This window comes from Poecilia mexicana, unplaced genomic scaffold (assembly GCF_051168715.1).
Source record: "Poecilia mexicana isolate PSO_F unplaced genomic scaffold, ASM5116871v1 scaffold_17, whole genome shotgun sequence".
Taxonomy (NCBI): Eukaryota; Metazoa; Chordata; class Actinopteri; order Cyprinodontiformes; family Poeciliidae; genus Poecilia; species Poecilia mexicana.
In genome coordinates, this window is record NW_028263386.1 from 23,440,119 (window position 1) to 23,466,852 (window position 26,734).

Consider the following 26,734-nt stretch of genomic DNA (forward strand, 5'->3'; position numbering starts at 1 on the left):
CAACTAAATGAAGTCACTTGTAACCATGTAGTTCCTGTTGAAAATGCGAACCTTTTGCTGAAGTTCCTCATACCATCACAAAGCTCCATTGTGTTCAGATATTTGAGACAATCGGCTGTCATTTTTTCAGTTGACAGACATTTTGTCTGTAGGCTACGTAAACTATATTACATAAAATTAAACTCAGGCAAGCCGAGATGGAATCCCCATAAATCTAATATTTTGCATAATAAATGAATTCACAATGAATTAGACAATTCTTTGTTGTGAATTGTGTATGGGTAACTAAGGTCTCTCAGGTGTGCAGCAGCTTCAAGAGTTTTGTAGTGAACAATTTCCCCAGCAGACTTAACCAACAGTAACACCGCATGGAAACACTGAAGTAGCTCGAACTAGCTTTAGGCCATGTTGACATTTTCAACAAGCTCCTGGTGACATGGCATCTTTCTAAATAAGGTAAGTGAACTACTACTAATAACTTGGAACCTTTCCTCCAGGCTCCACACACATCTGCTGCAAAATTGCAGAATTATGGTTTTCTGTCGAATTGCAATGGAAAGAATGTCCAATTCATTATGTAAATTAATACAAGCATACAATAAAATAAAAGCCTTACCAAGTATTTTTGTCAAGTTTCCAGTGGAAATATCTTAGTTTTGTCTCATTTCAAACTTTCTAACTTACAAATAACTTTTCAGCAAGACATAGAAACTTATTTTAAGTAAATAATTCCTTAATATTGATGAAAAAGTACTACATCCAGTGGGAGATTATTTGACTTATTTTGTGGGGGAAATGCCTTGTTATAAGTGAAAATATTTGTAAGTAGAACTGGCACTTTTTCATCAGTATAAAGAAATTGACTTAAAACAATTGCCTGTTTCTTGCAGAAAAGGTATTTCTAAGGTTGTTCTGTCGTATTTCAAGTCTTCTAAGATATTTCCACTAGAAACTTGACAAAAAAAAGACTTGGTTAGAATTAGATTTTTTCTTCCAAGGATTTCAAGTAGTCAAAAGATTAAAATTAACTCCAAAGAAATAAAGGAGATGTGGCAACTAAACACTGTTTTGAACAATAACAACAAAAAATATTCTTTTATTGGATGTTTTTGAAGAACACATTACAAAAAACAACAACAAAAAAATCCAAATGAGGATTTTTTTTTTTCCGGAGTGGAAAGTACAAGCTTTGTTATTGTAGATCAAGATCACTTTTTAATGCCCGCGTTGCTCTAAATAACCCTGGAAGGACGTGTCCAGCAGGCACCAGCACGACGAAACATGCAAGCTGCAGGAAACAGTGCCACTCCAGAGATCAGTGTCACAGAGTCAAAATCCTTCATGTTTCCGATTGTCCATTGTTCCTCAAGCTCATTCTCCCTCCATTGAAATCTACACCGGTGGTATTAATGCAAAGGAAAGCTCTTCCCAAGGTGTTTCCTTTAAGGCTATATAGTTGTGCATGGGCATGAGAAAGTACGGTGAACAGTAGCACTTCACTATTTCCCAGAATGCACTGTGGAAAAGTTAACACCCATTTTTTTCTTTTTTTTTTTTCAACAGGAGAGAAACCAAGAAGAAATTTGTCAGTCCGAAGGTAGAGGGAAGAATGTAAGAAGCAAAGCATCTGGACTGGAGAAGCTATTTTTTTTCACTCGTATTTTTCTCTCTGAGAGGGATTTCTGTCACTCTTCTGTCGACTTGTTTGGCTCTCGTACAAACAGTGGAGTCAGATTCGGTAGTTTTTGGCTTTCCAAAGGTGCGAGAGAGAGAAAGAGAAAGAGAGAGAGAGAGGGAGGGAGGAGCTCCTGTGCCCTGCATGTCAGGACTCTGTTCAAATGGTAAATAGATGGTCACATGGGGCAATCTTAGGTCTTCAGGGAGTGGGGGGAGAAAAGGGAGGGAAAACAACAAGGAGTGACGATTCAGCGGAGAACTTTGGTCTGTCTGATGGGCAGGAAGCAGGACTCTCGCCCTCTAGCTTAGAGGACGTTTCCAAATAGAAAGTTTTGTAATATTTGCCATGTTGTGGTGACACTGAAGATTTAACACTTTTCATCAGCCCCCTCCCCCGAAAGGGTTCTGGACTCTCTTTGGAAATTATCCTTTGTGGCAGAGGCGACTTCCATCAAGCCTCTGCCCACCTTCTTTCTTTCTTCTTCATTTTTTGACACCTGACAGAGGAACCAAGATGCCCACAAACTTCACTGTGGTAAAAGTTGAGGACATGGGGGATGGCAGCAGCAGCGGAGCTGCGGCTGGAGACGGCAGACCGATCAGTCTGGACAGAGTCTTCCAGGAAGAGGGGGATGTTAGCAATTCCCAGGAACCCGAACCAGGTAAGACGGCATGTCTGCTTGGTGCTAAACTAAACTAAAGGAGGGTTCTGCTGAAACGGAGGAGTTTTCCCTCCCAGGATGCGCCGAGATAAGAAAAGACAAAGTGTGCACGTATGATAAAGTTAGAGAGTGATTCTGTGAGTAAGGATATAGAGACGGAAAACCTCCGACATCGGCGAACACAAGCCGTAACATGCACATGCTTTATACACGGAGGACAGGAGTTTAAAGAGCCCAACCAGCTGGAACTTGCACTGAGCTTGAATGATGTGGCTGGGCGGAGGGCCCATGTGTTGTCTGGTTATTGCAGTCCTAAGTGGTTGTTTTAGCTTCATCACAAGCTTAAACTACCATGAAAGAAGTTTCATCAGCAGTTTTCATAAAACTTGCTTAACCCACATAGATTATTTTTTTTTCCATTCATGAGCTCCAAATGCTTTTCCTGTAAAACAGAGTTTGCTACAAAATTTCCTGACTTGTAAACAAATCCTCTGACAAAAGCCAAAATGATTAGATCCCCAGAGAATGTATCCCAGCTTTGGGGAACATTAGGAGCATGAGAACATGTATTGTTTACAGGTTTCATTCCTCTTGAGCGTTTTACATTTTGTCACAAACCATGAATTTCAATGTATTTATTGGGATTTTTATAGGCCAACACAATGCAGCGCAAGGAAAATTGTGCATTTTGCTTTCAAATATAAATATGAAAAGTCTAGCCTGCATTGCTTTTGCTTTCATCCCCCTTTACACTGACAACCATAAATGAAATCTATTGCAAGCAAATGCATTCAAGAGTCCGGCTGTGTAAATACATCTGGAGATCTAGTAGAGACGTTTAAAGCAGGGATAAGTTATAAAACAATATCTCAAGCTTTGGAGCAGTGAAGGTGCTCTGATAAGATGAGATCAAACATAAACCTCCTGAACTGCAGGCAGGTGTATGGTGATGCATTGGCTAGTACTGCTGCAAAGAGGTCCTTGCTTAAAATCCCGTCCTGCTCTCACAGCATGAAGCTCGCATATGTTCTCTCCAGTTACTCCAGTTTCCTCTCATTGTCTAGTAAAAAGAGTTGGAGTTGGAGTGTTGCTGTGTTCTGTATCTAATTTGGCCCCAGGTTTGAACGTGTCAGTGCATGGTGGTCTCTCCATTATGTGATGGACTGGTAATCTGTCCAGGCTGCACCTGGCCTCTCACTCAATGACTCCTAGAAACGGGTACCATCTCCCTGCAACAGTGAAGTGGGTATGGATGGATGGGTAAAAAGCAAAAATAGTAAAGATAGTGGAAATGTCACACTGGACATCACCATGAATGCACAATGCATGGTGGTGGAACTACAGTTCTGTAGGGAATCTTTTCAATATTTTTAGGGACAGTTGGTCAAGGTTGATGTGAAGATGGAGGTAAATATAGAGAGATCCTGGTGGAAAACTGCAAAAAAAACAAAAAAAAAAACATGGTGGGGGTTTCTGTAATTAAGTGACTGCAGTTCCAAAATATATGAAAAAGTTCAAGGGACATGAGTAACACTACAAGGCACTGTAACAATGAGATTCTCATTCAAGAAGTCCACAGAATAAAGGAAACGGGTATTACCAGTCAGTGGAGGTCAGACTGAATCGTTCTCTACTCATTGTTTTATGTTCAATAGGCCGACTAGCTTGCTTGGCAGCTCCTCTGTCACTTGTGTCCATGTTTCAGGGTGTGTACGAATCAGCAAAATACTATTGGACACAATTTAAATTTTTTTAAATTTTTTATTAATTTCGAACATATAGACAGAAGTATAAAATCACACACATGAACATGAACGCAAAAGACATATTTTTGTATAGTAATCTTAACATGCTCAAAAAGGAGCAGGAAGAAGGAAAAAAATAGGAACATGACATTAATTAATTTTTCCATCTTATCTGGGTTTACATGTCTAATACATCCATTCCCACACACACTCGTATGCGTTAGTCTCAATTTACACATTTGTGCTAACTCACCCATATTTCTATAGTTTGTGAAAATGACCTCCTTATTTTTCCTTTTAAATTAAAGGATATATGATGACAAAAAACTATATCTGGACCCCAAATAATAATAATTACCACAAAAACTGTGGCTTGGGCTGCACAGTGGTGCAGTAGGTAGATCTGTTGCCTTGCAGCAAGAAGGTTCTGGGTTCAATTCCCGGCCATGGGAGTTTGCATGTTCTCCCTGTGCATGCGTGGGTTTTCTCTGGGTACTCTGGTTTCCTCCCACAATCCAAAAACATGACTGTCAGGTTAATTGGCCTCTCCAAATTGTCCCTAGGTGTGGATGGTTGTGTGTCTTGTCTGTCTCTGTGTTGCCCTGCGACAGACTGGCGACCTCTCCAGGCTGTACCCCGCCTCTCGCCCGGAACGTTAGCTGGAGATGGGCACCAGCACCCCTCCGCACCCCACAAAGGGACAAGGGTGTAAAGAAGATGGATGGAAAACTGTGGCTTTGTTTTGTTCTGTATTATGTTGATTGAAAACAAAAGACCAACATTGTTTTCTTGCTGCACCTGTTTCATCAGCTGATGAATGCAATTTCCTAAGTCAATTTTCTAAAAAAAAAAAAAAACCAAACAAAACATTAGAAATTGCAATATACAGAGTAGAATTACAGTAGAACAAAGTAATCAATCTTTTGTCATCAAGCAAAAATATGCACTAATACATAAAAAACATTTCTAAACAAAACAGACTGAGTTAGTTGTGATTTTAAACACTCAAATTCTCAAGTGGAAATATATAAAAAAAAAAAACAACTATTATATGCTTGTAATCTAAATTTCATCATGAAATCAGAGAATCATAACACTATTGTTTTTTTGTTTCTTTTTAATCAAAAAAAAAAAAAAGAAGGATAATGTAGAATCTGGTCCAACCAAAATCTAGTGATTTTCCTGATTCGTAGGAGCTTCTTGCTTTCTTCTGCATGCCATGCTGGGAGGGGAAGAAGTCTCAGCCTGGGCAGAAATATTCACGCCCTCAGGCACCAAGGCCAAGTGCTGATTAGGCAAGATGCTAACTGTATAAACACCATCTCAGCACCATCATTTTCTAACAGGGTACTGCTTAGATCAGGTTTCGTTCCGACCCACTTTCTGCCTGTTCTGCCGACTGACTGGAAATTGATGCAATGTTTAGAGAGGATTTGTTCTCTTAAGTCTGTTTACATAAACTCCAAAGCTTAGTCTAAAGAGAGAGGAAAAAAAATCAGGATGTCAATGAGGATTTTAGACTTATTAAACCTCCCCACTCATGGAATGTGCCAAGTACTGTGAAAAAATGTATTTGATTACGGTTCAGACGGTTATGATGAATTCATAGCTCAGTTATTGATATGATATGCCGACAGCCTCTCCGCCCCCGCCTCCTCTCTGCCATTCCTTTGCTACATTCATACTTTCGCCTGTGTGACTCCAGCATACTTCACATCATAGTTCCACAATAAGCACACAGCCACAAACTCCTAAGGTTATTTTTTTTCTCCTTCCATTTAATTCAATGCAATTTGCTGACATTAGAAAATTAATCTGTTTGTCCCTTACTGGAGTTTTATCGAAGTATTTTTTTTTAATTTTTTTTTTAAACATTTTTAACGTTTGTAAGTTTTGTACATTTAAATGACTTCTGGTTTACTGATCTACTAATTCAGTCATTCAATTTTCTGGAAGCGAAATACAAAAGGAGAAGCCGGTGTAGAGGATACTGCATCCAAGGATAGTTAAAATACTAAACAATGGACTTTAAGGGAATCCTGCATTGTGCATGGACTTGATGAATTGATTGTATAAATAACCTGCAGTTGACCATGTGGAAATATTAACATATAGTGACTATAATTGACATTGTTTTAAATGATTTGCTATATATGTTAAATAAGTTATGTGAAAGTATTTAAGAGTTTTTGTATAAACCTAGAGGTGATTTGGCCCGTGTACTTTGAGTTCTTTTTAGTTTCTAAATTGTATACCCAATATCTTTTTAGCTTTGTTTTTTCTTAAAGTCTCTTTAAGGTAAGATTAGATTCTTAATACTAAACATAGAGCATCATTTTCTAAATACATAAATATTTAGAAATTATTTCTAAATGCATATGTTATGTAACAGACACCTGAAGTAAACATGCTGCTTATTATAAAGGAAAGAAGATGCAACAAGGACATTGTAGTATTGGAAAACATATTTATGGAAGATGACAAAAGCAGAAAATTATAAGGAAAGGAGCTTCACTGTATAGAAATCTCAGTGCACACAAAAAAAATCACCTGGTGAGAATTTCAGACCTGAGAAATCACCTAGAAACTTTAATCCAGGATAAAACGGTATGTTGCAGAAAAATGCACAAACCGCAGTAATATTTGACCAGACTAGAGTAAAAAAAAAAAAACTGTTGTTACACTCAATTTGTCTGAAAGTGCATCCAGCAGTGTCTCTCAGAAATCACCAGATCATGTGTGCACACTGCTCAGTTTTCATTGATTTTCATTCAGCTCTTCACTGTAATGAAGAGCTGCATTGTCTGAAGAAGAACTGGTGACTGTGTGACCCAGATAATTGACCAAATTGAACAGCATGAGACTACTGTAACAAGAGACAAAAGATGGAGGCAAAAAGGAAACTGGTCAGGCTGTAGCTGTGCCGTTTCGAAGAAATCTGGCGCCAGAAGCTCTTCAAATAGTCGCACACCATGTAATTGCAAATTACTGACACTCGGATCCATTAAAAGCAGCGTTTAAAATTGCTTTTGAACTGGTATTTTAGACTGTCACGGATATAGATCAATGTTAACCTTTTCTATCACCCAGGATACTAAAAACATGACAATTTAAAACAGTTTGGTTGTTTTTTGTCTTTGAAATGTCACTTTAGGTTTAGGGGTTGCTTCTTTTTAGTTTGTCAGCGTCTCATGTTGTTTTTTTCCTTTTCTTTTGAATGTTTCCAATAGATGATGAAAATCACAAAGAGTCCACTCCATTCATTTACTCAAACAATAACGAGGACTGCAGCTATGAAGGCAAAAACATGGCGCTGTATGAGGTAACTGATGCTCTCACGTTTGATTTCTCTGAGGTTTCATTTGTTTCAGCTTTACGGTCACACATTGATCTGTTTGCCTTCAGGAGGAAATGGACAGCACCCCCATGGTAGCGTCTCTTCTCAACAAGTTGGCCAACTACACCAACCTCACCCAGGGCGTCCGTGAGCACGAGGAGGCCGAAGATAGGGTCAGGAGGGTCGCGGTCATGGTACGGAGATTCCGCCTTGGTACCGAGAAGTTTCCGTCGTTAAACCGAACGAGTTGCTAAACCAGTAAAGTCACATTTAGATTACAATGGACCTGGTCATGCCCAACCATATAAACATGGAACCTTGCTTCCGAGAATAGCATCTTACCGTCTGTTTCTTTCTGGAGTAGACTTTGATCTCGCTTCATTACAACACAGAACCATAACACCAAAATGAACTCATGGATTTGTGCTAAAGGAACGAGGTGTGTTCTTTTATGGTAACCTTTCACTTCATAAGACTTGTCATAAACACATTGCCAAAAGGTTATATTTTACTTGTTGGAGTACAAAAGTCATCCTCCTGTCCTGAGCTATTTTTGTCTTGGGAGTGTTTGGGAGCATTGACTAATTTTATTTTTATTTTTTTTAGATAGTTTGGACTTAAGAAGCTGCTCCTGTGAGAAATTCCCCGTCTGTGAGAGAAACTGGTGCCTTAGAGCGATCCCACACATTTAAAGGGAATTGATTTTAAAAGGTCTTTGCTGCTGTAACTTGTGTGTTCAATTACTCATTCGTTTAGCTTGCATAACATATCCAGTAACGTTACTTTTAAGTTAATGAGTAAAGAAGCTGACGAAAATATCAATACCAACAGGCAAATACCAGACAGGAACTGGAAACAAAAAAAAATACAACACATTAAATCGATCTGAGAACTTTTTTTTATAATTCTAATTTAAAGTAAAATTTTGGTTGACTTCTATTAACGCATTAGGTTTTATGCAACGTATGACGGTCCAGTGTTGCGTCATAATCACAGATGATGTGCTGCTCACTCCAGACCTGTCATGAATAAACTTTTTATGTGTTTTGTTTTCTTTACCCGCTGTGCAAGAAGCTTTTGGATTAGAACACACAAAAAAAGCTTAAAGATGTCAAACCAAGGCTATTGCTGTGATAAAGAGAGAAGACAGAAGTGTTAAAAGATGGGCTTGGAGGAAATGTGCCATGACCCTCGAATACCTGGTAGTTAATGGATAAACGTCCTTCAGAACAGAGTAAAGTTGGCTGCACTGCATAAAGACTAATAGTTCTACTTCAGAGATTTTTCTCTTGATTTAAAGTTTATCGATCCTTGTACTCTTGCTCCACTTTGGGATTTGAGAACAGTTTCTTCTGCTATTATTATTATTCACACTCTCACGGCAAACCTGCTGGAATTAAATGCTAAAACTCAGACCAGGGAGCGTCCACTGAGCGCATATTTACTTATCAGACTTAATGTCTACCTGTTGGCCGATACGCAACGTTTACAAAGACAGTAATCAGTCTTCCGGTAAAGTATAGTTTACAGCGAGTTTAGTTGACCTTTTTAATGACTACCTTAAGGGCCAGGAACAGTTTTCCAAATAGCTTCACAAAATGTTAGAATTTTAATGTTTCAATGGTGTGTATATGAATGCTGCTGTCACAACTCCCCAAGAAATGACTTGCTGCATCTGCAACAAAGGTAGTCTGTTCAGCAGCGTGTCGAACAGAGAACATTGGGAATTTTCGATAAAAGCAGATCCTCCAACTTTGAACTCTTGGTCTGTTAAGAGACGCTGATTTTGTGTGTTCATCAAGACCCGCCCCCTGAATGATATCTTAGAGCACTCGGAGGAGATCTAAAGCTCAAGCCCAGCAGGAGTAAGAAGGACGATGCAGAGAGGTTAGAGGGGAAGGAAGGACAAAGCGGGAGGCAAATGCAGGGCAACTTGGGGGAGAAGATGTGGGAAATGTGGAAGTACACCTCCACAAAAGGTTATCATTTAGAGAAGCAGCTGTGGGCAGTAGAGAAGGCACAGGTCAAGGAGTTTGTGAGTCAGAAGATGGTAGGTATGTTTTGGTCTTTGGGGAAAGTGACAGTCAAGGTACGACAATATTTGATCCACCAGTTGTTTCTTGGCGATTATAAACAACATTTTTCCAACGTTTTCTGGATGTGATCCTACATTTCTGTTTGAGTGCTGAGGTTACTGCTTTAAGGTTTTATCTTCAATCAGTAAGTAAGTTGATTTCGGAGGTGCCGTTTTAAAAAGGGTGTTAAATGTTTTTGTTAAATCAAACAATGGATTTTTACTTTTCTTTAGAAGCAGCCTCACAACTATTCACCCCTAAAAGCAAAATGTGTGAGGATAAATTATAATAATTCTCCTACATCTTTATCATCTAAATGTAAATTGTTGTATTTTAGAGGAGTGGAAAATGCAGGCGTTGTTATATTCCTAAGTCATCATCTCTTGTGCTTTGGTTCATATGATGAGAAGGAAACGTTTGGCTTACGTCTAAGGATGCAGCTGGCATGGCAGCTGTTTCCTGCAAACACTCTGCATACCCAACCCCTCTTTGCTATGCAGTGAAGAAAAGCAGCTTATGCAGTGCAGCATTAAAAGACTACAATGCTTATTATAAAGAGTGGTAAAATATTGGGGTTAGGCATTACTTGGAGCTGAAATAAACTCACCAGCCCCTTGATTCGGTCCACTTATTCTATTGCTTGCTGCAACAAATAATGAATAATGAATCAGCCAATAGCAACTCAATGCATTAAGGCATGTAGATGCAACAAAGCATCAGCATGGGGAAGAAATTGATGACATTGTTGGTCTGAGTACTTCAGAAAGTGACAGTCTGCTGTGCTTCCATCCATGTCTGACCTTTCATGACCAGAATTCGCCCATATTTTGTTCAAAGCTTCGACCAGCAGATGACAAGAGTATGAAAATAGGTTCACTGTACTCTGATGGCCTCTGTCGTCACCAGATTTCTATCCACTAATGAAGAATCTTACTGAATCTGAGTTACAACATTGCATTTCCCTCTGAGATCAATAAAGTATTTCTGAATTTGAATTTGAATAGAGCACCATTCACATTTGTATCCTTGTGATGGCGTCATGTCAGTACCACGCAAGGGACCAGATTGGTATTTTTAGTGCAATTGTGACGTTTGACGTTTTGTTTGTGTGTGTTTCTGTCTCCAGGTTCCTCAGATGGGCACTTTCATTGGGGTCTATCTGCCCTGCATGCAGAACATTTTAGGCGTCATCCTCTTCCTCCGCCTGACCTGGATCGTGGGCACAGCAGGGATCCTAGAATCGTTAGCCATTGTTTCCATGTGCTGCGTCTGTGTGAGTTTTCCAGAATCCTTTCAGCGGAGCCCCGCTTGCATCATTCCACAAAGTCCCACTCATTAACCATTACTTATTTGAGTCCAAGCCTAATGTACGCTGAAGCGTAGAAGTGAACGCCTGTCTTGAGTTCACGGCTGGGCTCAGAAGAATTCCTCGCAAAGAGAACAGAAAGTTTGTGTTTCTTAAAGTCCCGTACGCCAGCAGCTGCAGACGGCCAAACAGAGCACCGAGTGTTTGACAGGTCTGACATAAACTTGAGCAGGACTCGTGATGTAATCCAACCACACGCTTCTGATGTTTCCTTAAATCAATGGAGCCGGTCTGGGAACATCAAGGATATTCACTAAGCTGTAAAGCATGGGGTAATTTACACATCTTTGATGTGACCACATTTTAAAAGTAATAATATGTATAAAACTTCCAAAGAGGGGGGGAGGGTGGGGGGGTGTTTTCTAAAACTAAAGAAACACTAAATTACCCCGCATGTTTTATTTTTATTTCTATTGCAACTTTTATACCATTCTTAATTATGATCTGAGGATGGGATTAAAAACTTCAGTTCACGCAAAAGGAGAATTTGGAGTTCTTAGACCAAGTTTTTAAAGATTAATATTAAAGAGACATATGTTTGTCACCAGGTTTAGCTCTACTGACCCATGCAGTCACTTTATATGTATAACCCTACAACAGATTTTGCTGGATAATAAATTGTGTTGTTTTGAGATCATTTTTAAGTATTGCATTAATGATGTCACAAGTTTGCCTTCTCAAAGACCCTTACATTTTAGTTTGTAAAGAACACAACACTGGAACTGGAAGATATTTTAAACACAAACCCCACAATAACAAAAAGACTAAAACTCAAACCGAAGTAAAAAAAACAAAAAAACAAAAAACCCACACACAGCTTAAATCAATTTATTTATCATGCGATCAATTGATTGATTAATTGCTTAATGCGACTACGTATTGATGAAAGCAGGTTTTTTTTACAGTTACAACTTGCCACTGCAATTATAGAAAAATGTCAGCTCTGGTCATCTCTGGAAACACGTTAGTGAAGCTCATCTTATCTTCTTATCAGCATCAGCATTACTCTTAGTTTAAATCTTTAGATGTTTTTGTCAAATTTCTGCTCTGCATTTGGTGGTAAAATGTTTGACCTTGAGTTCATTTTTTGTTTCGTTTGCATCTAAACATCCGTCTTCTTTCTGTCTTTCAGACTTTACTCACCGCCATATCAATGAGTGCCATAGCAACCAATGGAGTTGTTCCAGGTAGATTAAATTCACGTCTTTTTCAAACATTTGGTATCATATCATTTTCACCTTGATCCATTTCTGGGATTTGCAGCTAAACTGAAAATAACTGTATTTACATTTGTAGCTTTTGGAATACGTAACGATAATATAAATCTTGAAGTATATTAAAAAAAACAAAAAAACACTGCAAATACATGATGCTTAAATCACATCAGCAAAATATTTGTTGTAGCAGTCACTGAAATGATTCAAATATAGTAATTTGAGATATGCTAGATAATGAATTAGGTTGGTATTTTTAAAATATTTCTATCTGGGGATGTTTCTTTCTGGGCAGCTGATGGGATACAATGAAACATCCTGTGTTAATTGATTCGGCTATTTAATCATATCTTTTTTATTAATGTTCTTAAAATCACTGAATAAAATGAATCTGTCTTGTCTCTATGAATATTTAATGAAGCCTAAATTCTTTCACTTTAATTGGATACTTTACAGAACTGAAATTGGAAAACTGGAGCTATTCTCTACCAGAATCAATAACTAATCGATTAATAATTAGATTGACGCATTTTATTTGAGAAATGAAGTTGAGAGGAAAAAAGTTACATCACCTATCAAACATGAAGAAAGCAAATATAACTGCGAAAGCAGGTTTGCAATATCAGCTGATCAATCTGTTTCTCTTTATCAATTCTAATCACCTTTCCAAGCTTTAAAAGAAAGTCTTGTAGAACAAAATGAAGCACAGTTCATCATTCTGTGACTCTTGAGTTAGCATTAGCTAGCGCACACACACACACACACACACACACACACACACACACACACACACACACACACACACACACACACACGCCATCAGGCACTGATCATGAAAACGTGTCTGTGACATTTGGTCCAGTCAAAGGAGCATTTTTTAATAATTCCATCTCCATCGTCTTTTTTTGACCAATATCGTTAACACAACTGTGAACTTTGTCTCTTTGTAGCTGGCGGCTCGTACTACATGATCTCCAGGTCGTTGGGACCAGAATTCGGAGGAGCAGTGGGTCTTTGTTTCTACTTGGGAACCACCTTCGCTGGATCACTGTACATACTGGGCACCATAGAGATCCTGCTGGTAGATCCGCCCTCAGTAGCAGCTTCGCCTGCCGTCATCAGCTGCGGTTTTGTGATTCGTTGGCTCTGCTTTTTGTTTCTTTTCGTCTGCTCCCAGATGTACATCGTTCCGTTCGATACGATGAAAGCATTAGACGAAAATGACATGCGTCTCTATGGGACGTGCTGCCTCCTCCTGATGGCTCTGGTCGTGTTTGTTGGGGTGAAGTGAGTGTCCACAGTGACAAAGGCACGGAAACAATCATCCATTTTCACCACTTGTTCTTTTCCGTCTGCAGATATGTGAACAAACTGGCTTTAGTGTTTCTTTCCTGCGTGGCTCTCTCCATCATGGCCACATACGCGGGAGCCGCCAAGACATTAATCGAGCCACCAGCGTTCAAGTGAGTGTCCCAAAGAACATTCGTGACTTGTGAGAATACTGTCACTGACCAAATGTGAGCTTATTTGAAGCAGTTTTAACCGGTGTGTTTTACTGGTGCTCGCAAAAATGTCGCCACTGATTATTTGCAAGGCAAATACAAGAAACCAGTAACAGATACTATTGTCTGGATTTTTATTTACATATAAAGTCTGATTCTGACTCTGGGAGAGATGTTTAATATGACTTAACCAAGAGGTTATGCTCCTGAGCTTCAATAACAAACTGTATCCAAGCATGTTATGGTTTCAAACACTATAGCAAATGCCTTACGAAACATTCGTACAGCACGGATGGCACTGTGTGTGTAAAAGATTAAAGGAGATATAAATCATTGCAAGTGCAATAAAACATGTGCCAAAGTCAGTTATCACTAAATGGCATTTATTCAGATTGTGCTCGTCCTAAAACCCTTGAAAGCCAGCGTTTTACTAAAAACTGACTTAACGTAGGAAGATTACTGTCATCAGGGACCCGGGCTCCATCAGCCGCACTGCAATCTGCCGTTTCTTCTCTGCAGCGTTTGTATGTTGGGGAATCGCTCTCTGAAAAACGAAAAGTTTGACAAGTGCGAAAAGACGGAACTGGTGACGAGCCTTTTCTGCGACCTCAACTCCACCTGCGATTTCTTCGAAGCCAACAACATGAGTGAAATCGTAGCCATCCCTGGGCTCCTGAGTGACGTCATCAAAGGTGAGAGGGAGAGAATAAAAAAAATATTATCTAATCTGAACATCAATACCAAATAATAAGTCTTTATTATTATCAGCTGGAGTTTTCATTGCAACCTTCTCGTTGCTTTCTCATTAGAAAACTTGTGGAGCAACTATGACGACGCCAACGTGATCATACAGAAGAATACCTCCCCCAGAACGCCTAAAGTCAAAGCTGGAAGCACAGATCAGTTTTATGTCATCAATGACATCACCACATACTTCACATTGCTAGTTGGGATTTACTTCCCTTCTGTCACAGGTATCAGCTCAACTGCCAAAAGGGATAATTAATAAGGGAAAGACATTATCTTGAATTTAGAGTCTTTCAAATTGACTTTCTTCTGATACATTTATCATGTCGTCTTTTTAGGGATCATGGCCGGTTCAAACCGATCCGGTGATCTTAGAGACGCTCAGAGATCCATCCCAGTGGGAACGATTTTGGCAATTCTCACCACTTCTTTCCTCTGTATCCTCCATTTGTGTTCCTGCGACTGATGTTGCTGGACTGCTTTTGACTTTGCTGTGGTTCTCATTCATCCCGTGGAGCACAGATGTCAGACAGTGACAGTTTCTTAACGTCGCCATCAGATATCTCCTTTGTTTTTTTGTTTGGAGCCTGCATCGAAGGAGTGGTGCTGAGAGACAAGTAAGACCACGTTCAGTTAACGCTTATCGTACTGTGCAGGAAAAAGAAAACTGGAGTGAACTACAGCATTTATTTGTTGCTTTTTGTAGATGTGAAAAGGGAAAAATGACTGTACAAAGCAGCATTTGTTATAGTTTGGTTGCCATGCTAAAATCCAGCTGCGCTATTAGAAAATATGAAGACCAGGCAAACCTAAAAAGTTTGTTCTGGCTTCTTCCAGGTTTGGTTTCTCGGTGAAAACGATGCCAGTGATTGGTGTTCTCGCCTGGCCGTCCCCCTGGGTGATTGTGATTGGCTCGTTTTTCTCTTGCTGCGGCGCGGGGCTGCAGAGCTTGACTGGCGCCCCCCGTCTGCTGCAGGCCATCGCCCGTGACGGCATCATCCCTTTCCTACAGGTAGGTGATGCATGAGTTTTACTTGGAGAGATTATGATTCTCATAAAGGTTACTTGCAAAAAAAAGTTTTCCACCTAGCAGGATTTTCATAGCTGAACCGTAACCCTGTCTTCATTTATTTACTTTTTAAATTTATTTTACATAATTGATTCTACACTATACATTGCTGACCAACCAAATTCTCACAGATTTCTTAGGAAAGTCCTGATGCCGCTTGGCCGTCTGGAGATAGGAAGATACCTTGTACTTTTAAAAATGTATTCATTTATTTTTTTTAAGAAATGCTATTCCGCTTACAGTTTCTGTCATACATCATAGACGATGATCAAATGCTGCAAGGAATATGTTCTTGCTTGAGAAATGGATCCAGGTTTCCCCCAGACGTCCTGTGGAAGGGATGCTGGCCCAGTCCACCAGCAGCCCGCTGTGTTTTTGTTTAAAAAGAAAAAACAACAATCGCCCCACTGTTGCCAACCCAGTAACTTTCTTGCTATTTTAGACAAAAAAATAAAAAATCAGTACCAGACAAAATTAAAATCTGCAGGTCAGGCCTGATTGGACAGAAAACTGCAATCGGTTCACCAGTAATAGTAAATGTTCACAATACTGCAGCGCTTTGACCTGCAGTACTTTGTTAGGAACCTGATCAGATCTCTTGTCTTGTGTGTTTCTGTCTCTCAGGTCTTTGGTCATGGGAAGAGAAACGGAGAGCCCACCTGGGCTCTTTTGCTCACAGTTGGGATTTGTGAGATTGGGATCCTTATTGCCTCTCTGGACCTGGTGGCCCCCATCCTCTCCATGTGCGCTGCTGGAAGTCGCCCACCGTCCCTTTCCTGCTGCTCGCTGAACCGCGCATCACTAAACTCTCCATGTCGTTTGTGCTTCTAGGTTCTTCCTCATGTGCTATCTGTTTGTCAACCTGGCCTGTGCCGTTCAGACGCTGCTCCGGACTCCCAACTGGAGGCCGCGCTTTAAGTTCTACCACTGGTGAGAGACGAAGACACTCGGAGTACCGGGTTTCTACCCAGTGGGAAAACGTTTTGAATTCCACCTTTCCTCACATCCTTTCTTCCCAAATATCTTAGTTCTTTTCCCTCCTCTTGTCTTTTCTTCCTTTTACTCTCCATATTTTTGTCTTAGACTTTCCTCCTTTCTGCTTATCATCTCCATTTCTTGCCTGTTGCATTCGTTCCTGTCTTTCTTTTCCTTCTGTCGTGCCCTTGTTTCCTTTCTTTCATTTTTCCATCGTGCTCTCACTTCCTCCCTTCCTTCTGATGCACCATTTATGTCCAATACCTGTATTTCCTTTTTTCCTGCTTCCTTCCCTTCCTGTCATCCTTTCTTTTTACATTTCACATGTCTTTTGTTCCATCCTTTGTTCCTTGTTTCCCCTAATCATTTATTTATCCTCTGAGCTCTCTGTCATATTTACAGCCAAACAGCTGTGGATGCATCTGTCTTATACACACAGTTAACTTTAGTATTTTTACCGTTAAGAGTGCAAAGGACATAACGTTATGAAAGTGACACATTTTGACATGTTTATGTTTTTTTTCCCTGCAGGACTTTGTCCTTCTTAGGCATGAGTCTCTGTCTCTCCCTCATGTTCATCTGCTCCTGGTATTACGCCATCGGTGCCATTTTGATCGCTGGCTGTATTTATAAATACATCGAATACAGAGGGTGAGTTCAGAAGTTCGAGACCAAGAGATTCTGTTAAAATCGCTATAAACAAGGGTTTATTTTCTGATGTCGAAGTGGACCACAGGGACAGATTTGTTCTAACAGTGAAGCCTTTTCTTCATTAAGGCCCGACTGAATTATATCCAGAAAATATACATGTAGAGATCTCCACTTTATTATGGGTCTTTAAGATTGTCCTGCAGTTCATTACAACATCAAAATAATTTAGAGATGAGCATTTGAGTGGAGAGCTGATTCTTGCCTGTTGAATGCAGAGCTGTGAAGGAGTGGGGTGACGGGATCAGAGGTCTGTCCTTAAACGCAGCACGCTACGCTCTCATTCGCCTGGAGGAAGCGCCGCTGCATACCAAAAACTGGAGGTGGAGGATCACTCCAACTTGAATACACAGATGCGTTTACGGTGTTTCTCTTCTGCTCAACAAATATTTAAACTTTTTTTTTTTATTATTTTTTGCAGACCACAGCTGTTGGTGTTGTGCAAACTGAACTCTGACCTGAAAGTGAAGCATCCCCATCTCCTGTCCTTCACCTCACAACTTAAAGCCGGCAAAGGACTCACCATCGTCGGCTCGGTCCTGGAGGGAACCTACATGACGCGCAAGGCGGACGCCATCGCTGGAGAGCAGGTGTGCCTCTTCTGCTCTGCATGCTGTAGCTTCTTATGTAAAAACTTTTTTTTTTTTTATGTGTGTGTCCACTTGGACCTCGTACTAGTCATTTGTTTTTATACGCAAGTAACACTGAATTGCTAATCCGTTCAAACTCCTTGAACTTTTACGCATTTCGTCTCATTACAAAACAAAACATCAACATGCTGGATTGGAATATTTTCTTAATAAACATAAAAACTGAAATGTGTCTACTCCCCTTTTAACCTTTTAGCCTTGGATAAAATCAAGAATACATACGAGTCTTCAGATAAATTATTAATTAATAAACATTATTATTAAACAGCCTGCCAGCAAATAATTTCATCTGATCATAAATCCAGCTGTGCTGTGATGACCTTTTTGTTTAGAGAACATTGGTGAACAAATAGCATCACGACAGAAGGGTCAGGGTTTACTGTCATTGCTATAAAACGCATTTGTTAAACAATAACCAAAATCCAAACAGTGGCATGGTGAAAGAGAAACTTCTGGAAAGTGCATATTATTAAAAACAAGCAAAACACAACACCCTTTGCTTCTGCAGTCATTAGTGTTGTGGGAATATAGACAATATATAGTTTAGTACAAGGAAAACAAAGAGAAAATTACAAACTTAAAACTGCAGTTTGCAGGGAAGATGGTTCTGAATACAAATTCATATACTATTCAGATTCTTTGTTGTAAAAAGGTAAAAGAGAACAATTATTCACTGTTCTCAGTTGGTCTTTTGTATAAAATACTGATTGAAAAACATCACCGTTTATGGTTGTAATATGACTGCGATGGACTGGCGGCCTGTCCAGGGTGTAAGAAGATGGATGGATGGATGGATGGGTTGTAATAAGAAATAATGTGAAAAACAAGGAAAATAGATACTCCTTCTATGCACTGTAGCAGTAAACAAACGACTCCATGTCCAAGTCAGTTAGAAATAGACTGAAGTATAAAAACTTGTTTGTTTTTAGTCATGAAATGTGGCCAAAAACTTCCTCCTCCTCAGTCTCGCTCTCATTCATTGTGTTAACCGCAACATACAAAGTTTTCAGGAAATATGTGACAGATGCGAGTGCAGTGGGAAATTTTGCATTCTGGCAGAATGCAAATTCTGCATTAAATTCAACCTGATTCACCACTCTGCCTCATCCGCAGGGCAACAGTGAGCAACAAAAGACGCATCCATTTTGTCTTTTGGCTGTCATGGCAGACAGTCTGCTCTTAGTGTGAAAAGCTCTCTGAGTCTAGAGATGCGGCAAGCTGTGTGAAATGTATTTAACAATTTCAGTACAACTAAATAAAGGTAATTGTTATACTTGGAAAAACTACGGTAAAAACCAATTCTCACAGATGATCACTCCATTCCTTGACCTGGATTTTATTTTCTCCCGCAGAACATGAAAGCAGCCATGGCTGCGGAGCGGACCAAGGGCTTCTCCCACGTCATTGTGTCGTCCAGCCTGCGAGACGGTTTCTCCATTCTGATCCAGTCAGCGGGACTGGGAGGAATGAAACACAACGCCGTCCTCATGGCTTGGCCCGCTGGCTGGAAGCAGGACAGAGACTCCCTGGCCCAAAGGAACTTCATAGGTAAACCGCACAGAAGTGCAGTTCATCTTATTTTTGAATTTTTATTTGGAGAAGCAAGTGTTACAGACACATTCTGCTTGTGTTTAGAGAAAACACAATCAAGAGTCTTGAGTTTGCCAGAATCAAAGTCGGGATACTTTCTGAAACATGATGGTATTTTTATGTGACGGATATATTTTTACTCCAGGGGGATTAGTGGTTTTACATTTTCGTCCAGTTTGACCAGGTACTGAAAAACGTTTCCCTTCGGCCTTTAACAGAGAACGATAACTTCTCTAGAGTCGAAGGCTACGTTCACAAATACTGATAAAGTACATTGAAATTTGTGGTTCAAATCGGAAGTCACCCACATCCGATTTTTTGTCAAATTGGATTTTTTTTGCAATATAAATGCGATCTGTATGTGATCTACAGTGTGAACTGCAAACGACCTGAAAGTGTCCCGCATGCGCAGCAGGGGGCGCAGTAACGTCACGCATAGCGAGCGTGCTCAGTGTAAACATGGATGCTAACGGTGGAGCATAGCTTGCGATTTTGAAGTTGTTGTCTGACCGGAGCAGCACTTTAACAACTTAATCCTCATTATAGTCCATCATGGCTGTTATTTTTATTCCCACTTGCACATATCAGGACAGAATAGTAAAGTTTGTCGAGTATCAGTGAGACCTGCCTGTTCAGCTTCAGCTCACATTTGAAAAGGTCGGATACATGTCGGATTTCCAAGTGGCCTAAATGGCTTTAACGCAAAACAAAAAAATCGTAATTTGGTCACTTTGGTCTGCAGTGTGAACACAACCTAAATTTCCTGTACAATTTTTGAACCATTCATCAAAAGCAGGCGCTTCGGTTTATGCAATGAGTGCAGTAGATATTTAGCCGCGTAGCAACTTGAGGCTCGTTTTAAACATGTTCCTCTACATCCAGAGACGGTGAGAGAGACGACGGAAGCCCACCAGGCTCTGCTGGTCGCGAAGAACATCGACCGTTTCCCCGACAACCACGAGCGTCTGAAGGAGGGCGCGATTGACGTGTGGTGGATCGTCCACGACGGCGGGCTTCTCATGCTGCTGCCCTTCCTGCTGATGCAGCACAAGGTGTGTGTGTGTGTGTGTGTGCTCGCCACAGGTCGTGTGTGTTTTGCGACCCGTTCAGCTGCAGGACGCTCATCTGCCATCAGCAGTTTCTCATGCAGGTGTTTATTTTTTATTTTTTGGTAGGTGTGGAGGAAATGCAAAATGCGAGTCTTCACGGTGGCGCAGCTGGACGACAACTCCATCCAGATGAAAAAGGACCTGCAGGTGTTTCTGTACCAGCTGCGCCTGGACGCAGAGGTGGAGGTGGTGGAGATGGTGAGACGACACGGCGCCATCCAAACTGCCCCTCTAGTCAACTTAGCATAGCAGCAGCAGCAGCTTTACACTGATGATACCGCTGGTTGCCTTGCATCCTGAATCTGAAGGTGCTCCGTGTGTTTTCCGCAGCATGACAGTGACATCTCGGCGTTCACATACGAGAGGACTCTGAAGATGGAGCAGAGGTCCCAAATGCTGAAAGAGATGCACCTGTCCCGCACCGAGAGGGAGAGAGAGGTATGATCGCACAGGCAATACAAACTGCTAAAGTCTACCAACGTCAGCAGTAAATCATCCATTATTCATTTATATTTGATGCATCTTTTATACATTGTAGTATCTCAGGCCTCCAGACTTGCTTTTTGTACTGGTTGCAGTGGTTTGCCTAAACTTTTCACCTCAAAGCACCAACACAACGAGCAGGTGCATCAGAACTACTCACAACAGTTTATTACACTTTAAAGTAAGTTTAATGTAGAAAAGGTAAGTGGTGCAACGTGATTGTTTTGTATTGAAAAGTAAAAATACTGTCCATATCAGAGATAATCTGTATTTTCCTCTATTCTGTTTTGTATCTAAAACAGGTCTGTGTTAGGAAGGAGACTTTGTGTCTAACTGCTGGTATAGAAAAGGTTAAATAAAAAGAAATTAAAACATAGACTTGCAAAGGTCAATTTTTTTTTTATATATATTTTTTATTATTATATTTATCAGCTTTTTGTTATATAAAGTTAAACAAAACAACATCACAATACTGCCAGTTAGAGAAAGAAAAGGAAAAAAACCAAGAGAAACAAAGCAAAGGTCACATTTTTAAGATTATTGTCATTTCACATTAAAATACATTGTGGGATCCATTACATATGGTAATATTTTCACAATTTACAAGGGGTCCAATGAATAAATATAACGGCCCCCAGGCTGCCTGAAGTCTGTTGCTCGTTTCTAGCTTTTTTAAATAAAATAAATATTTGAAGTTCAGTGCTTGTTTAAGCATCTTATTGTGAAAGTTTAAAGGAAGCTGTATCTCTGGTCATTTAGCTGTTTCAGGTAAAAAAAAAGCGTCGGTATTATTTTTCACTGTTATAACAAACAGACTCTTGACCATAATGCCACATCCAGAATGATGATCATTTAAGCCGAGAAATCAGGCTTTTCTAAAGTTTCCCAAATTTTTCAGGCTAGTCAGAGCAAAACCAGGGAAGCGACAGGCAGAAGTTGAAGATTTAACTTGAGTTACGTCTTCCTTGGCATTGGACGGACGGAAATGCTAGCCACAACACTGCAACCAAGACAAAAACACGGTTGAGGCCCGTTAGCCGTACATCCCAAACAAGCGATGCATCAGCGTTCTCCCATCTCTGCTCTGCTGTCCTTGACTTTTGAACTCCGTCAGTAACGTTATGTTTCCAATTGACCATGGGCTCAGATTCAGAGCATCACAGATGTGTCGCGTGGCTCCATTAAGAGGAGGAAGTTGCCTGTCGTTGACTCGCCGCTCAACACTCAGAGCATTCCAGAGGATGAGGTAGCCAAGCTAACTAAGCAGCTTGTCGCAGCCATCCGTTGTGTCATCCTTCCACTCATTTCTCCGTTCTTCCTCACCAACGTCATCCAGTCATTCCAGCTGCAGGGCTTTGACAAGGGTGTGCCAGCAGAAGCTGAGTGCAGTAGTTTCAGGTTCCTGCTGGTTTTGGATGATCTTCTAATCAAAAAAAAAATAAAATAAATAAATAAGATGATCGTTCTATATCTGCTTTCTCTCATCCGTTTGTGTTTTTCATTCTTAAATTTTCAGGCTCTACTCTGGTGGTTTTTAAACTGTGGGTCATTCACCCCTAAAAGAGGCCAGATGTTATGACAGAGACCTTTCCTGGTATTGTTTAGTGATACAACCCAGTGTTTTGGTGATATTGTCAACCCATCAGCGTTTCCTTGGTGACAGGATGAGGGGCAGAGTGAATCTGAAATTTGATTTCATGGAGACAATTTAGAAACATTGAGTTTCAGTAATGTTATCTGGATTTTTTTTTTGTTTAAATTAAGCTTATTGTTCTTAAAAAATAACATTTAGTTTTACTTCTAGTTTTTCTTGGAGATGCCAACTTTTACTCTGTTTTAAGAAAGCAGGGTTCCTGCTTGATTCTTGATTCTTAAAAAACAAACACAAAAACTTAAGATTTTTGACACAACAAAAACCTAAGTGATTTTAAAATAATATTTTGAACTGATTTATTTTTAAAGTAGACCTTCCACAAGGGTTGCTTGGACTAGAAGGTTTGGGATCCATGGACAACGAATCCCAGCTGTAGTTACTCTTTCTGTTGGCTGTTGCCATTTAATTTTAGTTGTAGCATTAAATTAAAAAATGCTTATTGATGAGAATATTTTACATTTTTGTTCCCCCTTCTCCAGCCAAATGTGCTGATCTTGGATGATTAGTCAGGCTATCTGCTCAGGTGCCATCCCACCGTTGGATCCTTTGTAAAGAAATGGTGCACAGAAAATTTTACAGTTCATTCTGACAAAATATATGGGGACTGTGGATGCTGTGTGCTCTGCTGTGAATCTGTTGGGTTCAGTCTAATACTTAATTCACGGGGGCACACTAAGACGTTTGACCTTCTCCCCTCTTTACAACAATCAATGGGTTTGGGTTCTATACTCAGTGACTTTTGTCCATCTTCATCAAACCTGCTTCACACCTGACTCCTCCTATAACAGACTTTACACACATATCCTGATGGTGTTTTTGTTTTTCTCTCCGTATTTGTATGTACTTCAGTGAAAATTGTTTCAGGATACCATTTGATATTCCAGTGATGCAAACTTGTATTTCCCCGTGTGTCACTTAGGCCCAGCTGATTCACGACCGGAACACGGCGTCTCATTCTGCAAGCAACGACAAAGCAGCCGGCGCCGCGCCCGAGCACGTCCACATGACGTGGACCAAGGACAAGCTGCTGAACGAGAGGAACAAGCACAGAGAAGGCATGGCAGTGAAGGACATGTTCAACATGAAACCGTAAGTAGAACCAGCAGAACGTGATTAGAGAGAATTAAAATCCCTTATCGCAACCCAAATAGAAGCGGTTCAGCTCCCATGTTTGGCGTCTTAATGAACCTTTTAACTGGATTTTGAGAAGTGTGTTCAGTCGACCTTGTCTGTTTGGTTTTTCAGTTCATTGAGCCTCTAACATTAACAAGGACTGTCTGTTCAATGTATTCATAGTTTTCTGGTTTAAAAATATTTTTTGAAAGAATAATATTTTGGTGACAACTTTGAATGATTGTGCTTTTTTGTTGTTGTTGTTGTTTTTGCTCCTTTCCCACAGTGAGTGGGAGAATCTGTAAGTTGTTCCGTCTTTCAGCTTGTTTTGGTTGCATGCTTTGAAACTGTTGCATGCCTGCCTGTGTAATTCAGTTCGCCTTAAAGGGAGGGAGGTGTGCATGATGGCAAAAATAGCTTTTAAATTCAATGCGAGTTTACTTGCAAACGGTATAATCACAGTTGTGGCCATGCACGTTTGGCTTCATGCCGATGCCAGCTTTACAGCGTCGCCCTTCGCTCGTAGCCCGAAATTTTACTTGGCGGCGCGGTTATTAATGCGATTTTGCTGCAGCAACCAGTCGAATGTGCGGCGGATGCACACAGCTGTGAAGCTGAATGAGGTGGTGAAGAAGAAATCCAAAGGCTCCGAGTTGGTCCTGCTCAACATGCCGGGCCCACCGAGGAACAAGAAAGGCGACGAGAACTGTATCCTTTTTGATTATGATGTCCGTGTCGTTTACCACGTCTGGTGCTCATCCCCAGCAGTCTTTGGGCGAGAGGCGGAGTTCACCCTGCACAGGTCGCCAGTCCATCATAGGGCAACACAGAGAAACGCAGGACAAATAACTACACCCACACCCACACAACGAGGCAACTCACAGAGATGATTGACCGAGCAGTCAGGTTTTTGCATTGTCAGTCTGTCATTTAATATGGAAATGTATTTGATAATGTGTGGAAGCATGAGTGTAACCTTCAAAATAAAATCAAAAATTGTTTGTATGGCACAACAAGGCAGTTCGAAGAGTTTTATATCGTGAAAACACAACAAACAACTGAAACATGACATTTTTCCAAGTGTTGTCACTCCAAATCGAAATGTTGTTGGTGTGTCATTTATTATAGTACCAAAGTAACTCTAAACAGGTGGCTTTTTAGTCTAGGTTTAAAGAAACTCAGTGTTTCAGCTGTTTTACAATTTTCTGGATGTTTGTTCTAGGTCTGCGGTGCATAAAGCTAATTAGAAATTGGATGAAGCAGCTGATGTGTACGATTTGTCCTTAACCACGGTGCGTTTCTCAGATATGGAGTTCTTGGAGGTTTTAATGGAAGGCCTGGACCGTGTGCTGCTGGTTCGTGGAGGAGGTCGGGAGGTCATTACCATCTACTCTTAGCGTCTGGTTGCTCTCATTCATTTCACATTTGGAGGAAACTTGACGACGCAGTGGGAAAACCAGGCTGGAGGTTAACAAACGCCACGGCGGTAATGCTGGGACAGATCTCTCCTTCCACAGTGCCGCAGACGGAAGAAGTCGGTGTTTCAGTGTTGCAGTCCTGCTGCAAGGGGAGCGGGACTCGTCTGCTTGTAGAGAAAGCTCTCCATCGCTCCTCACCTTGTTGCTGTTTTCACTCTTGCATCACGTGGCCACACTGAAGAAAAAAAAAAACGTCCTGCATGCTTTCTGGAAGAACTGACCTTTCACATGGACGGCGTCTGATCCAGCAACGACCGTTTTCCTGGGGAAGAACATCTTCCTGTCTGCATCCACCATCAGCTGCTGCAGGTTCACAGTGAAATGGAGGCTAAACGAACATTTATTTATTTCAGAGCCAGTTTCAGATGGATTTGGAACTTTTCTCAGACCATATAGTTTCTCAAAAACTGATTAGTCTCACAAAAGGGTTTCATTACGGAGAACGCATTCAAAAGCATTGATGACGAGCTAATCAATAGTTTGGATTTGTCGATTCTTTGCTGAGGCTTTTGTTGCCTTTTCTCACTGTTATCTTTATGAGCAAGTAACAAAATGAAAATGCAGCACCACGCATTTCTTCTCCTGTATACAAGCAAATCTTTTTAGACATATTTTGTTAGAAAGCCACTTTTCTCATTGGTAGATACTCTTCATGTTTTAAGTTAATTTTATTCAATTGTTTGTTTTTTTCCTAGAGCTGAAGTTTTTCTGTAATGAGTGCATTTTAGGATTTTAAACAAAATAATTAAAATTTTTAAATGTAATGTCAGTCTTAGTAAAGTCTATATATTTGTGTATTAAATTTTAAACCGCAACATATTTTGTGTGACATTTTGAAGCTTTTTCGCATCATTTTCTGTCATTTCCAGCAGGTGGCCCGATCCTGTCGGGACAAGAGCTGGATTGTTGTCAAATCTTTACGTAACCGGCCTGGGCTCAGTGTCCAGAAATCAATTTAATCCTAAAATAATTATTGTTTGTTTGGATCACAAAGGAGCAAAGGGAAAACTTCAGAGCTGGCAGCAGACTTGGTCCGGGGATAAATGGCTTCCTGTTTGCCTCAGAGAGTGGTTAGCTGGGTCAGCGCGCACAGCTACATGCCTTGATCGCTGTCTCAATAACGGGCCGACAACTTGTCTGTTAAGCCGTGGATCCGTGGCGAAGGTTACGAGAGAAGACAAAGTTTGACACTCTGTTCTCGTGCCACTGAAAATGTTAGCCTATAAAACAAAAAAAGGCACAAAAGTCATGAAATAAAACGGAGTTTATGCCTCATGAAAAACGAAAACGGTGAAATGACGGGTTCTCTGAATGGAAAAGGTTTTATGAATCCAAGCGTTCCTGCTTGTTGCTTTTGTTTTGTGACTTCAACCACAAAAACAGAAGTGTAAAAAGAGAAAGTGTGAAGTACACCATCTGATGGGAATTTTTAAATATTGTATTAAAATTACATAGAACACATACTCTGTTTTATTTCATGACTATAATGAGCACTATATAAATATACTGCTCATTTCTTAATGTAACATACAAAACTGAATGCAGCATAAAATGGGTATGAATATTTTGGCAAGTTACTG

General features: G+C 40.3%; 1 protein-coding gene across 5 annotated transcripts; it reads left to right on the forward strand.

Annotated features, from left to right (window-relative positions):
• Positions 1–1,590: 1,590 nt before the first annotated feature.
• On the forward strand, positions 1,591–25,969 carry LOC106924071 (solute carrier family 12 member 7-like). Of its 5 annotated transcripts, XM_014997576.2 has the most exons (27): positions 1,591–2,339; positions 7,315–7,406; positions 7,490–7,615; positions 10,623–10,769; positions 11,995–12,049; positions 13,027–13,157; positions 13,254–13,363; positions 13,435–13,539; positions 14,098–14,270; positions 14,388–14,552; positions 14,664–14,762; positions 14,885–14,942; positions 15,163–15,337; positions 16,019–16,137; positions 16,226–16,324; positions 16,901–17,020; positions 17,296–17,400; positions 17,499–17,667; positions 19,080–19,275; positions 20,200–20,369; positions 20,493–20,624; positions 20,757–20,864; positions 22,057–22,155; positions 23,483–23,652; positions 23,963–23,977; positions 24,251–24,384; positions 24,982–25,969. In XM_014997576.2, the coding sequence occupies exons 1-27, from the start codon at positions 2,192–2,194 to the stop codon at positions 25,071–25,073; spliced, it is 3,312 nt and encodes a 1,103-aa protein (XP_014853062.2). In that variant the 5' UTR covers positions 1,591–2,191; the 3' UTR covers positions 25,074–25,969. The 5 variants fall into 5 exon arrangements, 4 of the variants coding, with proteins under 4 accessions (XP_014853062.2, XP_014853063.2, XP_014853064.2 ...); XM_014997577.2 differs by lacking the exon at positions 23,963–23,977; XM_014997578.2 differs by lacking the exon at positions 22,057–22,155.
• Positions 25,970–26,734: the final 765 nt, after the last annotated feature.

Coding starts and splice junctions, on each gene's coding strand:
- LOC106924071 (XM_014997576.2), top strand. CDS start 2,192: ATGCCCACAAACTTCACTGTGGTAAAAGTTGAGGACATGGGGGATGGC. Junction 13,540..14,097: donor ATCGAGCCACCAGCGTTCAA/GTGAGTGTCCCA, acceptor TCTTCTCTGCAG/CGTTTGTATGTTGGGGAATC. Junction 20,370..20,492: donor TCCTGCTGATGCAGCACAAG/GTGTGTGTGTGT, acceptor ATTTTTTGGTAG/GTGTGGAGGAAATGCAAAAT.